The following is a 14,246-nucleotide window of genomic DNA, read 5'->3' on the forward strand; positions in this document are numbered from 1 at the left end:
TTATGTACAGTTACATACACTGCTTTATCTACATACATATTATAAGGTCTCTGTGATGTGTTCAGGAACCGCATGTTACGACTGGCGAAATGGCGGCAAATAAAAACTTTTCTCACGCATGTCACACAACCGTAGTTTTTATGTTTAATTCATAGACAAACTAGAATCGGCCCCAATGATCAAATCGTTCGATATCAAATAACATGTGAAATCGTCAAAATTGTTTGCTCTTGACATTTCATTTCGAATAAAACTTCATCTCTACTGATACTAGAATTGAGGTCAAATCAAATTGTTTCGTTTTTCAGAGATGTACGAAATTTGAATGTAATAATAACATCGAATTCGATGTTATTAGAAAAGCAATAATAACGTTTTCACAGATAAGAAATTTGTTGTAACAAAACAGTTTACCTTTATGCTGGTCGTTATTTGCGGTTTTTGAACACATTATAGAGAGTTTATGATAATTATGTGTGTAGATAAAATGTATTTCGTACCAGAAGAGCTCGTAGTGAAAGCGTTCGTCTTCTTTCTGTTGTACAAAAATGGAATTAATGAATTTTTTTATTTTTTTTTTATAATACTAAGTACCTGGTGGTAAGCGACACGCCTGTCCCAAACAGTTTATACTTATGTCTCAGGGTGACGGGCGCAGTGGCAGTGCCTCTCAGATCTTTGCGATGTAAAGCTCTGAGCAGCACTGCAACTGTTACAAATAGGCATGTAGCTTACCTCCAGGCGCACGACTTGTTCGTCCCATCACTTTGTATCATAAAAAAAATCAAATTCAGCATGTTACTTTATGAGTTGCTAATATCCCCGGTTAGTATCCCGGGACTCTACCCAGAACACCTAGACTAGAACCAATTTCGATAAGTTCATTTCCCAATTTGATTCTACCGGTAAATGAACCCGGGACCTTATCGCTCAGCGTCCACACTGCAAACGTAAAATTTCTTTAAATATTTGTCTAGTTTTATTTACATGATTAATATTTATAATAAATTTATCATTTCTTAAATATATATTACATATTTATTTATTCAAAGCTGTTTGCGATTTATTCAATATTTTGACACATTTGAAAGTCAAACAACACAATATATACTATATGTATATATATCGTCCTAAGGCCTCATGTACTTCAAAATGTACATAGTATATGAATTATTTCAGACCCAGATAATTATGATTCCTTTGATCACGTAAACACCCAGTGTACATTATAATGAAAATATCGCAATAAATATTATAAATTAATTTGAATGCGTTAAACGGGGTCGGGCTCGGCCTGCAGCACGTTGTCGTGTTTGCTTAATTTAGGAAATTTAGGAAACGAACATTTCTAAGTTGGTTCTGGTCTGGGTATTCTGGGTATTACCCTCAGAGTTATTGTTGTTCTGGTCTTCATAGTATGTACATAAAATTTTCTAATTTGAGGCCAGAAATTTCGAGTGATTGTCTGTCATTTTTTTTTCTTCTCTTTGGCATAACTTCCAAGAAAAAGGAATCTAACAGAAAGACAGTCGGGCCACAGCAACGCTATAAGTACCTCATATCCCCTTGCATCGGGAAGTATGCCTTACATTTTGAACAATTGTGAGATCTTGTACTCGTAATAGAACCTTCGCATACTACCTACGTCGCGTCGTTGGCGTGCGGAGACTTCGGCCTTCGCTCTCCGCTTGACCTCGGCCTATAACCTCGGTACTTATGGCTTTGTTTTAAGCAAAGCAAGTTTTTTCAACAGCAACGGCGAAAACAAAATTTTTACCCCAAATTATGATTAAAGCCATGCCATTTTCAGTCGAATTAGAGCAAATTCTTATCAACGCCAAGAAAAGTTTGTACGGCAGCCATGTTGAGAAACTCAGAGGCGTGAGACAAGATTCGAATCCACAGCATCTACTTAAGCAGGAAGGTCAAACCATTAGGCTAACGCGTTTTCTTTCACTTCTTCTTTTGCATACCGTAGTTTGATTGATTTTGTAGTTTAATCGTGTGTGTTAGAAAGTAGTTATCACTATGAATATCAAACATTTATAACATATTATAATTTAATGTACTGTGTAAACCAATAAGTTCCAATTTTAAATGCTTTAAAAAGTTACCTTAAGCGCACTTTGTATATAAACTTCTGACATTAATGCGGCTTAAACCTTTTGTCAGATTTAAACAATAGCAGTCTTCGTCGGTCGATAAATTCTACACCAAGTGAGTTTAGGGATAAAGTTGAAGTTCTTTTCAAGACTCCTTCAAAGTAAAGTTTTATGCACGTACGTTTAATGTACTTGGGAAAGAAAAGAGCACGTCGGATGTTTTGCAACCGGTAAGAAGTAAGAAAATATAAACGCTAATATCCGAGCCGCGGAAACTTGTCAACGCAAGTAAAGATTTTTTATACATCGATTTATACATATTACTTCTATCTGTTTACGAATTTAGTGATGCAACAGATTACTGCTCCTGCTTCCGCAACTGCGAAAGTTCCGCACGCTTATTCACATCCGTTTCTGTTTCTGCTTCTTCATCTTTTATAACGAAATTTTGAGCGGAATCTCTCAGCGTACTATGGGAGAAAGTGAGTAAAAGTCTGGCCAATATATTTACATGGTAAATTTTAACAATGTTAAATTTTGATTTTAAAATGCCATTATAAAGTCGACAGATTTTATTAGAGCGTATACGATTATTTAACTTAAATTTTTGAGGGAAAAAAAATTATACTTTTTCCATTTGTCTCGTGTTTTTGTTTTTATTAATTCCACAAAAAAGACATCTCAACTACAGGTATATAACAATAAATATAAAATTGTAATAAATGAATTACCACAACATGACACATATTCAAACTCCCTTAATTATTCCGGATCAATAACAACTAATTTAAAATTAATTATAGAAATAGCCAACTTACGTGAAATGATGAAACCAAAAACAAGTGCTGTATGGAACTATTTATTTAATATCTCTATAGCATTTATACATCACCTTCCGTTTCCGTTTCAATCTATTTTTGACATTTGTTTCCGTTTCTGTTTCCGTTAATACGCTTCCGTTACATCACTAGTCCTATTGTACCAAATACCGCTCAGATTGTTACAAAATCAACCTAAATGACTATAACAGTGAACTTATAATCAGATTGTCCATGATGGATAGTAGTGACCGCCTATTTGCGGTACTAAACCTCCTTAATATCGCAAAAGCATTGTCGGTTGTGGGAAATGGATCTTAAATCTCTTGTGCATTTGATTACACTGGCTCTTCTTGCCATTCAATGCGGTACTCTTTTGAGATATAAATAAGTTGCCCTCCGCAACATAAGTAACGCATTTTATTTCACCTATTATTGTCACCTAAAATCATGCATCAATTATGTAGATTTTACTTAACAATAAAACTGAAACTATACAAGATATAAAAAAACCGCTTATAGGCTGTAGATCTTGTTATACTGATCCCGGATATGTTAATAACTCAATTTCTCTAAAAATGGCGATTACGTTAGTTATGACAAGGAAGGCAAAAATAAGGGAGTCATAAGTTTGAAGCGTATGTATATTTGGGTGACTGTCTAGCTTTGGCAACGTAGCTCTCAAACGAATAGACTAATCTCTAGGAGGTGTTTTTATTTACTTGAAGGCTATTTTTAGTGGTTTCTTAACTGTGTGTTAGGCAACCACACTAATTGCCTGGTCGCAAACTAGAGAATTCCCTGCACTATGAGTACCAAAGCAACGGAATTCTGGGGCACTTCTCAAAACATCCAGGCAAGAACCAATTTAGAAAAGTTCATTACCCAAATTCGTTCTACCTCTCGAACCCGGGACCTCGGCACCTAGCGCCCAAAATGTAAACTTAGTTAGTCCAACAAGGTCTTTTGTTCAGTTGTTTAAAGATCATCAGCTCCTTTTACAGTTAGTGTAATAAGTAAACTGCCTCCGTGGCCGAATGGTTACCGTGCCGGACTGCCAAGCAGAGGTCCCAGGTTCGATTCCCGGGCCGGGAGAAATATTTGTATGGCCTACATTTATTTCTCTCGTGAGTTTTGGTATAATTCGTGGTTATCTATGTGTCTATATGTGTGTTCTTAGCACCCAGGGTTTCGCAGGTGCTGGGTTATGAGTGTGTGTGTTATTATTATTATTGTTAATGACGACAAAAAATCTAATAATTTCACGTGTTCATTTCTTCGTATAACGAATATAAACCTATTAATTTATCAAATCAATATCGTATTACGGTGCCATGGTATAAAAGCATTTTCGTTTTTTTTTGTAAAATGATTGAAAATGAATTTGTGGTTGTCTATGTGTGTCCATGGCACCTGCGATACAGGTTTTCCCTAGTGCGGGGCTATGTTGAGTTTAAATTTTTGTGTAAAGCTAGTCGCGGTATATCCTACAATTAACTGCCACAAACTGTAGCGAAGTTCATTTAACTAGGTCTAAAATCTATGGTTTTAAGCTTATCTTTAATTTACATTACAGATGTAACTATAGAAGATGTTATCTAAGGCTATTATACTACCCAATGACGAGACGAATAAATCGCGACTCTGGGTGGTAAACAGCACGCCTTACCATAACCAGGTGCAGTGCTACTCAGAGCTCTAAATCGCAAAGATCTTATGGACAGTGCCACAGCGCCCGTAATCCTGTGACGTAAGTTGGCAAGTCCCATGTGCCTGTAATTTCACCAGTACTCTACCGTTCAAAATCGGAACGCTGTAATACTCACATTACCGCGAGAGAAATAGGTAAAGTAGCAGTACTTCCTTGAACGAATTCTTTCACAGAGAGCTGTACTGCTACTAATAATATTAATGCTGCTACTACTAATAATTATTACTTAGATTACTTACAAATAACTTGCAATTTTACAGGCCGTGATTTTCCATCTCCCTCAACATTGGATGCAGTACACACGTACTTCCCGGCTTGTTCTCTCGATACTCCTTGTAATGCGAGATGAGCGGAACCTGCAATGACGCCTGCTCTTTGGTTGTGCGTCATTATTTGGCCCTGTAAGTAATAATTGATTTGTGATTTCATATTTTATCAATAATTCATTTCACGGTACAACGTTGTCCACATATAAACATTACATCTAAAAAGTGTATGATTTCAAATTCTAAACAAATTTCTTGCCGTTCGTACAAAAAATGTGTGGTATTCCAAAAATTTGTTTTCGATATTTTTTCAAACACAAGCATTTCAACGTCGCGATGACACCTACTTATTACAACTGTACTAAAATTTCTGATTTACTTAAAAATGTAATCAAAAGCATACACTAGAACGCTTGCCGCGTTATTAACGGATTTGCCAAAAGGTATTCGCACAGGTTGCACCAGACGTTCAGGAAACAAATCATGCTTTTTTAAAATAACATCAAATGACGGGACGAACAAGTCGTGCGCCTGGTGGTAAGCTACATTACTGTCCATAACAGTCGCAGTGCCACTCAGAGCTTTAAATCGCAAAGATCTGAGGGGCACTGCCACTGCGCCATAAGACATAAATTGGCAAGTGCCACGTGCCTGTAATTTCAACAGCACCCTTAACCCTTTAAAACCGGAACACTATAATGCTGACATTACTGCTAGGTGGCAGAAATAGGTAAGGTAGGCAGTACTTCCCTGGACGAACTCTTTCGTCGTGTAGGGAGGCTCCTTTCGTGAATTTTAATCATGTGTTTAGTTGATTATTGAAAATAGATTATTTTAATTTTTTACCAACAATTTTAAAGCTTTACGGATGAATACATGGAATTTATTAATTGAACTTTATTCATAGTTTTCTCATATAGGTATTTCACCTTCACATTATATTATCACCGCTTTATGTATTTTTTATTCACTTATTAGCTACGTATATCATAAATAAAGAAAAATGCAATTCGGATAATTTTTCAAAAATATTTTGCACGATTTTACAACCTTCACTGGGTTCGCGGAGTAGCAAATTAATTTAATTCCATTTTAATTTGTTAGACGTAAAAAAACTTGACCATTATGCACTTTACCATGTGAAAATACTCGTATATGAGTAATTGCAACGAATCGGACTCAATACAGTGAAAATTTTAAATTTGGACGTATTATACTTTCTTGTTCATATTTCACGTTCAAAATAGCGTCGGATAAAAGCCATATGGTAATTTAATAGACGCACACCTGTACATAAAAATTCTATTGACGTATTTTCAAAGCTTTTGAATTCCACGTTAATTAATAATGAAAACCGTTTGACATTTTCACTAGTAAGTATGCGACACCAATATAAATATAGCGACCGAATGAAAATTTGTTTAAGCTAACATTTGCTTCATTGATACACAAAGTACAAAGAACCAATCGCATATAATCGTATTTTATTTTGCGACACACACGTCCGTCACTCATCTCAGCTCAGGGCTCATTGAAAACCAGCGCCACAGTAAATTGCGGCTGTGGCATAAGCTGAATGAAGTCCTTTTGCATACGCCACAACCGTACACATGACAGTACAACATTTGTAGTTGTTATATTTTATGTTATAGTATTTTTCTGTTTTGCTCTTTGTTTGTTATTGTCTTATTTTATTTTATTTTAAATTTGTTAATTACGTCTTTTTGTTTTGTTTCGCTTGTCTAAGTGGTATCAATATTTTTTTTTGTATCTGTGTGTTGTGGCGTTGCAATAAATGTCTATTCTATTCTATTCTATTCTATTCTATAACCACCACGTTGTTTGGTGAGATGTAAAAATATAATTACACATTCTGTTCAAAATTCGTTAATAATTTTGAATTTATGATTTCCGTTTTGGCGACCTAAAGGCCAATCCTATAAAGATAGAAACCTACATTTGAATAGTCTCAAAACTCTCGCTTTTCCCGAGATTTTCAAGATCGCACTGAGTCCCAATTTTTTTCCCCAGACACGGAAATGCAGCGAGATTGAGAGGCATAATATGCATATACAGGCCGTATTTAGCAGAACACTTGTAAAATCCAAAAATAATGCTGTTTTTTTTTAAACTCTGGTCGGTTGTTTGCCTTTTTTAATTTTAGGTGTAATTTGAAAGCAAAGCTGTGACTGTCATTTTTTCATTCATTTGTTTTAATTTCCTATCAAGTGTTTTTGCTTTATGTAAATGTAAAGGGGTTGATTTTGCTTTATGTAAATTTCGTAAATTTTAGTTGATTTTTTTTAGTTATTAAAATTTGACATAAATCAGTGTTAACCTATTAGAATTTTAAAATTTATCTGATTTGTCACAAAATTAAAAAATATGCATTTTGTACACGTTATTTAGACTCGATCTATAGCTAAATTAATAAGAGCGGTTCCGGTGTGACAACAGATGCTAGTTGGAGTTCAATCAGATTAAAGAAGTTGTTCGATCTTTGTATCGACAACAAAATTATAAACTAGTGGAGTATTTTCACAAAAAATATAGATATTATGATAGAAAAAACATTATTATATTCAGTAAAATATTTATGAACGTTTCTGTTTTATATTCTGACTTTTTTTGGTTTTGCTAAATATGGGGGCGTGTATAATTGCAACAATATATAATATACAGTGTGTTTTTTATTACTACTGGAGATTATATATTAAAAAAAGTAATTTTTGGTCTAGCGTGAGTTGTCCATAAAATGAATATTTTTTATCGTTCGTTTTTTAGTTAGATTGACTCAGTTTCATAGGAGGATCATTTCATTGTATTGGAAGAAAAAAATGGGACATCAGAAGTTGGTCAAATTTAATAAAAAGGTTTTATCATTTTTCTACCATGATATTATTCATTTATATTTTATGAAATTATTCCACTAGTTTGTAATAATTATTAATACAAAGAACGAACACAAAGAAAAATTCCTTCGATCTGACAGTACTTTTTAAAATATAAAAAATTAATCTTCAATATGAAATCGCTTTAAAATATCGTTTCAATGTTTATCACCACAAATTTAATAATCAAAGCTTCCCTCGATAAAGCCCGAACAAAATTAAATGTCGATCATTAACATGTACGAATACCAAATTATTCCTGCAGTCGATTTCAGGGCAATCAGTGTCAATTTCATATTGGCGTTTATGGACTAAACGTTTGTTTAATCTTTTGCGAAGCATAATCGTCGTTCGTAATATTTACCAAGTGCACTGTGACAGCAAAAGCCGCTTAGCGTTTCCATTAGTCCATGGTTAACTGATTTTGACTTCACGATTCATGTTTAGCTTTGTGCTTTTGAAATAAATTTTCTTGTCGCTATGACATAAACATGCATCGTTCAATGATCTTAATTATAAATGTTATTATTACAAATAATTCATATGTGGTTTATTATTGTTATTTTTTTTAATGAATGTTATAATACATTTTCAAATTACCTAAAAATCGTAAGACCGTGCCTTTAATGGTGACTGCCGCCTTTATAAATATTTATGATACTAAGGAGTTATTTTTAATAATTAACATGAGCTTTTAAATTAACGTTGGCGCTTGACGTAAAGATCTAATCCTTTGTGCATATGAGATAGCTGAATCACCCTCTTTTACCGATGGTCCGCCCGTTAAGCAGCAACCTTATTAAGATGGGTTTCTAAATAGAAAAATAAGACAAAAATATCTAAAAAATATAGTACTTACAACACTTGTTTTTGGTATTAAAAATACGTACATTATGCTCCCAGACAACTTTGTAAGCAGGCGGGTTGGCTCGAACGACACATTCAAAGTACACGTCATCTCCTTCTTCGATGTCGTTTGGGTTCAATTTAGAACCCAACTGTAGCGTGACTATTGGCACATCTGTTGAAGAAAAATATTTTTTATGCTACAAATAAACAAAAAACAGAGCGTGTAAAAATCGAGCTAATAGATCGATTTTTATGCGATTCTTTCTTTAGTTGCGTAAAGTAATTTTTCATGTTTAATTTTTGATTTTGGATTGGCAAAATTGGAAATTATTTGACGGTGGAATTGGGACGTAGATTGGGAATTGTAAGGAAGATTTGGAAGTGGAAATGTGATTAATTTATTAAGTATATTTTGATACAAATTTTGTACGTACACGCCAGTGATTCTTACTAGACTCCAATTTGATAAAAGTATAATACAAACCGCCACAAAGATCTATTCCCAAAAGAATTGTCGCTGAAAGGAGAATAAATTCCACTAAACTCACAAGTACGAAAAATGTCATACGACGAAGTGTCTACATAGAGTAAAATAAAATTTGTGAACAACTTTCCATATGGGAATCATATGAAAAAAAATACAACTACAATAACTCCTTCATCATCACCTGCGGTTATACACTCATTAGTGAATCAGTGCAATATGATCAAAATGACCAGTTAAACGCGTGTGAAAGTTTTCGGTATGTGCCGTCCATTCTTTGGTGCCAAAATGTTTATATTTTGCAACAGGTAAGCGGTTACTTTATTGAACGTTTCCATTTATTTGTACATCCAAATAGTAATTAAATCTTGTACTCAATTATTCACATGTCACATTACAACATTGTTACAAAATATGCCATGGTGTAGATGCCAATGCTCTCTATAATCATCGACTATTTGGATGGGGCCATAGCATTTAAAAGAACAAGAAACTTATTTTGCAAATTAAAAAAAAAAGGTACGTATATTGTTATAAAGGTTGAGGTGTTCGAGGTTACGGTTTTTATCTCAAATGATAGAAAATAGTTCCATCTGGCTTTGCCAGTACAAAAACATGGACCTAGACTTGTACCTCCAGGGCCGAGCATTCCAATCGAAGCAACATTTTCTATGGTCTGTAATATTTATTCCTGATTTTTATTGCGGGCTTCTAGACAGTATTAGATTTATTTCCCTCGAGATTAGCCGAGCTAGTGAACCACTCAGCGTCAATAACCTGTAGGCGGTTAAGTTCTCGAGCATCGAGACAAATACGTGTAAGTACTGAAAATTGATATATTCTCGTTTATATATTAAAATTGTACAGAATTAAAAAAAATGTAATATGCAAACATGTCTTAAAATTTTTAATTTTTATGACTGGTGTAAATGTAGACGGCATCTATGTAAAAAAATCACACTTCCTCAATGATAATATAGATATGTGAGGACAAGCTCTACAAGAGTCGCTGAAACAACAATATTTTTCTGTGTTTAATATATATATAAACTATTAATTGTTTCTATAATATATAAATATATATATAATTCTATATAAATATATATATTAATTGGTTCGTCTATATTAGTTGATCTACAGACATAATAATAAATGAACTGCATTCAAGGTAACACTATCATTATGTTTAAGCATACTAAGTTAATATTTGGTATTCAAAAATAATCTTTGATACTCTTTTTTCATATAGGTCAAATCCTGATTGCGCTCTCCTTTCAGTAGGTTAGATTAGGTTAGTATATAAAAAAGCAGTACGAGCCGAGCGAGCGAAGCGAGCGTGTCGCGGCAGCGGCCGGCGAGTGACAGAAGCGAATTTGCTTGTGTTTTCGAACATAGTTTCAGGTCAAATTATGTTAAAATTAATATAATATTACGATACAAATATTTTAGTAAATCAAAATAAAACAAGTATTTTAGTAAATCGAATTACCTATAAAAAAATAAATATCTAAATTGTATTTTGAAAGCTATTCTAAAGTATTTTTAAATTTTAAAAAATTAAACATTTTTTGCGTGGCTCTAAACAGATTAAAATATCCATTGATTTAATTTATTTTATGTCTAAGAGAAATAGGATCAATCATTAAAAAAGATGACCGTTTACATTTTTTGTCTGCAAATTTATATTTATGATATATATGCCCTAGAAATGTGACAGAGTGGCGTAAAATCGCAGAGGCACTACCGAGCCGTAGGCAATCCTAAGCTGACAAAAAAGAATTTAAATCCATTCTATCGTTTTCGGTCTACGATAAAACAGATTTACAGGCCATTTGCCTGCTGTGTATATAATGAAAATGACACAGATTGTTCTTTTTTTTCGTTCATTGCATGAAAATTGCTAAAAAATAAATGCTAGATTTTCTATGGTTATCAAAAGACAACTTATACCAACCACTTAATTAAAACTTTATAAAAGTATTCTGTCTATATGAAAAAGCCAAAAATTGATATCTGAAGTGTTGAGACCAAAATTGATAGCCCATGATTGTTTTTGAAAAAACTGAATGTATTGAAAAATTTATAGCATGGGGATTTGGCGGGTCAAGTTTGTAAAACTGTATATTTCGTTCCAGAGGACAGACCGATGTTCGTCTTTCTATTACTTCAACAAAAGTATATACGTTTGTTTAAAGGAGGTGTAGAAGGTTTGCTTTTGACTGAGCAAATTTGCTGATGTCTCTCGAGTACACTATGTACAACATAGCTAGCCTTTATTTATTTTCTCAAATATTATACATATTTGGACCTCTGTTTTACTTTTACAGCATGATCGTAATATACAAGAACTCGAAAAAGTATGAATTTTTACGAAATTGTTGACTTCAGCTTATAAATGTATAGTATACAAAAAAATATATAAGTACAAATATAAGTATAATACAACATAAAAATACATATTTATTTTTTTATGCCCAAGTGATAGGATCAACTAGCCGTGCCCTTGGTGGTAAGCGACACGCCTGACCATAACAGTACCCTGAGAGATTTAAATCACAAAGATCTGAAGTCACCCTTCACCTAAGGGTGACAAAAGTTGACAAGTATAATTTCACTGGCACCCTTACCTTTCAAAACCAGAACGGTGTAACGTTCACATTACCGCTTAGCGGCAGGAATAAGTAAGATGGCTACTGCCATCCAGGGAAGTACTCTTCCCTGGACGAACTCTTTCACAAGGCACTCTACTGCTACTAAATTAGGTTTTGGGATATTAATCTTTGAAGCAATTTCTCTTACGTTTAGAATAGAAATTGCGAGTAACAAAGTTGCCTAAAGTCACAAATTTCAAATCATTTGCAGTAATATCCGAGAAGAACTTGCTGAACATATAAATGGACAACTAAGTCTCACCATAATAATTAAAATAAATTTACTAATTTCCAGGGATACTAAAAATTTAAATATGATACCTAAAAGTCTATCTTTTACTTTTGCTAGACTAGAAAACATGAAGAAAGTTTAACTTACAGTGCAAATTAAGCGACAAGGTGCTTTCAATAGTAGATCGATCAAGCTTCACGTGTGTGGCGCGGCATGTTAACACTCTTCCATCGTACTCCATAAGTGGCGTCCACCGTAGTATTGATATTGTTTCGTTTCGATCGTCTGAGTTCTGGAATAGATGAGAATGTTCTGGAATATTTTAAATATTCTAAGACTACATAAAGTGGGTTTTTTTCTTTCGATACTGAAAAGGACACAATCAAAGCAATTCTTTCATGTCCATATACATAAAGTATTTAACCCAATATTCTTTAATACGTCAATTTTGTGTGACTATACAGATATGGTATGAGCTGAGTAAGTAATAAATAATAATAAACTCTGATATACTGTGGAAATCCGATGACATTACAATAATATGATAACTTCGATCTGATACTGCAACCAGGATAGCATGCAGACTACCCAACTCCTCAACAACTTACAGTAGAATTATCATATTTGGGCACATTCATTGATCACGACGTGTTGTTAGCTTACAGATAGTGAATTTATGGACTCTTGGCGTACATTGATTTGAATCAGTGGAATTTTAAAATTTTAATTTTAGTGTTATTTATTGATTTTTACACTTCATTTTCAACACTTGTTAAACATTTTATTTAGAATCTAGAATGATGTTCTTTCATATAGAGACTTTGAAGACTAGCATTTGGACCCCTATGGAAATACCAGAATTAATATTATCTGGAAGAAAACAAGACGTTTAAATGTTCAAAAGTCGCTTTGCTAAGAGCACAAACAGGGATTTGCTTACCTTCTGATCTTCTACAACCTGTAGCTGCCGATCATCAAGCCACCAAGTGATGACGGCAGGAGGTCTGGCGCCTACTGCTCTGCAAGCTATCTCTGTTTCTCGGCCTACTGATAACGGCTGCTCCCTTTCTAGAATTTCAACTAGAAGTGGTCGCACTGGAGACAGAAAAAAAACAACAATTTGGTAATGGTTTCGTTATTACCTATTTTGAGTTGTATTGTTATTCCCATAAACAACATTCTAATAAAAAACACCCGTAAATATACAAAATACATACACAAAAAAATAAAGACGGACATCATTTGTTCCGGTGGTTTACTTCAAAATACTATTAACCACTATGAAACATTTTCATAGAATCTATATCTACCCTACCGTCAACAAATTCTTTGAAAACACTGAATACGTAGATTTTAAGCCGTATTAGACTCAAATTTATGTGAATTAGTCGTCGGCTTTAATTTTCGATTTGTGAAGTAGACGAGCCATTCTGTTGACCAATTAAATCCAAGTAATTACTCTAGCTCCCTTGGGTTTTCTATTGTTGATTTAGATGTCTATGAACAACTTGTTACAATTGAATCAAGTCAAAGATATTATCGACTGGACTTTGGATTTGATAGAAATATTAAACAATAATATCTTTATTATTGTTTAACATTTCTACGTTAAGCTTTTGAGACAACTGACTTATAATATATACTGTAATTATAATTATAATATGTTTATTGTAATATATATTGACTAAAAAATCGACATCTTCCACTGAAACTAACACGAACAACCAATTTTTCATGCCTAACATCGTATTAACTCTCAAATAGTAGTTATACCTTTTTAAAGTTGTGTGTGGAGAATTAAAACCATAGGGCTGCAGAGATGTAATGCGATGTCCAGTGCGGCGTTACTGCTAATTAACTCAAAATAGCACTTTGGTTTTAAATCTCTACACACAAGTTTAAAAAGGTAAATGATTTGAGGTTTAATCCGATGTTAGGTATGAAGAATTGGTTATTCGTGTTAGTTTCTGTGGAAGATGTCGATTTTACAGCCAATATAGGTTACAATATTCTCCAGAATTATAAGTCAGTAATTCCAGAAGCTTAACGTAGAAATAATAAATAACCGTACTTTCCTGCCAGTTTTCCCCCAAATGTAATAAAGTCCATTGCAGTAAAAACGGAAAGTCGAACGCCGCAAACGGTACGGGAACCCTCGGGGCTTAATTGAACTTAATTTGTTAATACCTCCGATCCGTAAGTACATCGTGCGAAATTACTCACAACATACTTGTCCAGTTTA

The 14,246-nt window shown here is 33.7% G+C and overlaps 1 protein-coding gene across 1 annotated transcript in view; it reads right to left on the reverse strand.

The window, feature by feature from the left end:
• Positions 1–14,246, reverse strand: part of LOC113235391 (nephrin-like) — a 187,437-nt gene that overhangs the window by 18,267 nt on the left and 154,924 nt on the right. Inside the window, exons 6-9 of the mRNA XM_026471070.1 lie at positions 12,945–13,099; positions 12,152–12,296; positions 8,679–8,809; positions 4,871–5,030 (exon numbers count right to left, since the gene is read on the reverse strand). Of these exons, the coding sequence (XP_026326855.1) occupies positions 4,871–5,030; positions 8,679–8,809; positions 12,152–12,296; positions 12,945–13,099 (591 nt within the window). The remainder of the gene's footprint in view (positions 1–4,870; positions 5,031–8,678; positions 8,810–12,151; positions 12,297–12,944; positions 13,100–14,246) is intronic.

Source organism: Hyposmocoma kahamanoa, unplaced genomic scaffold, assembly GCF_003589595.1.
Source record: "Hyposmocoma kahamanoa isolate Upper Pololo Valley unplaced genomic scaffold, ASM358959v1 87, whole genome shotgun sequence".
Taxonomy (NCBI): domain Eukaryota; kingdom Metazoa; phylum Arthropoda; class Insecta; order Lepidoptera; family Cosmopterigidae; genus Hyposmocoma; species Hyposmocoma kahamanoa.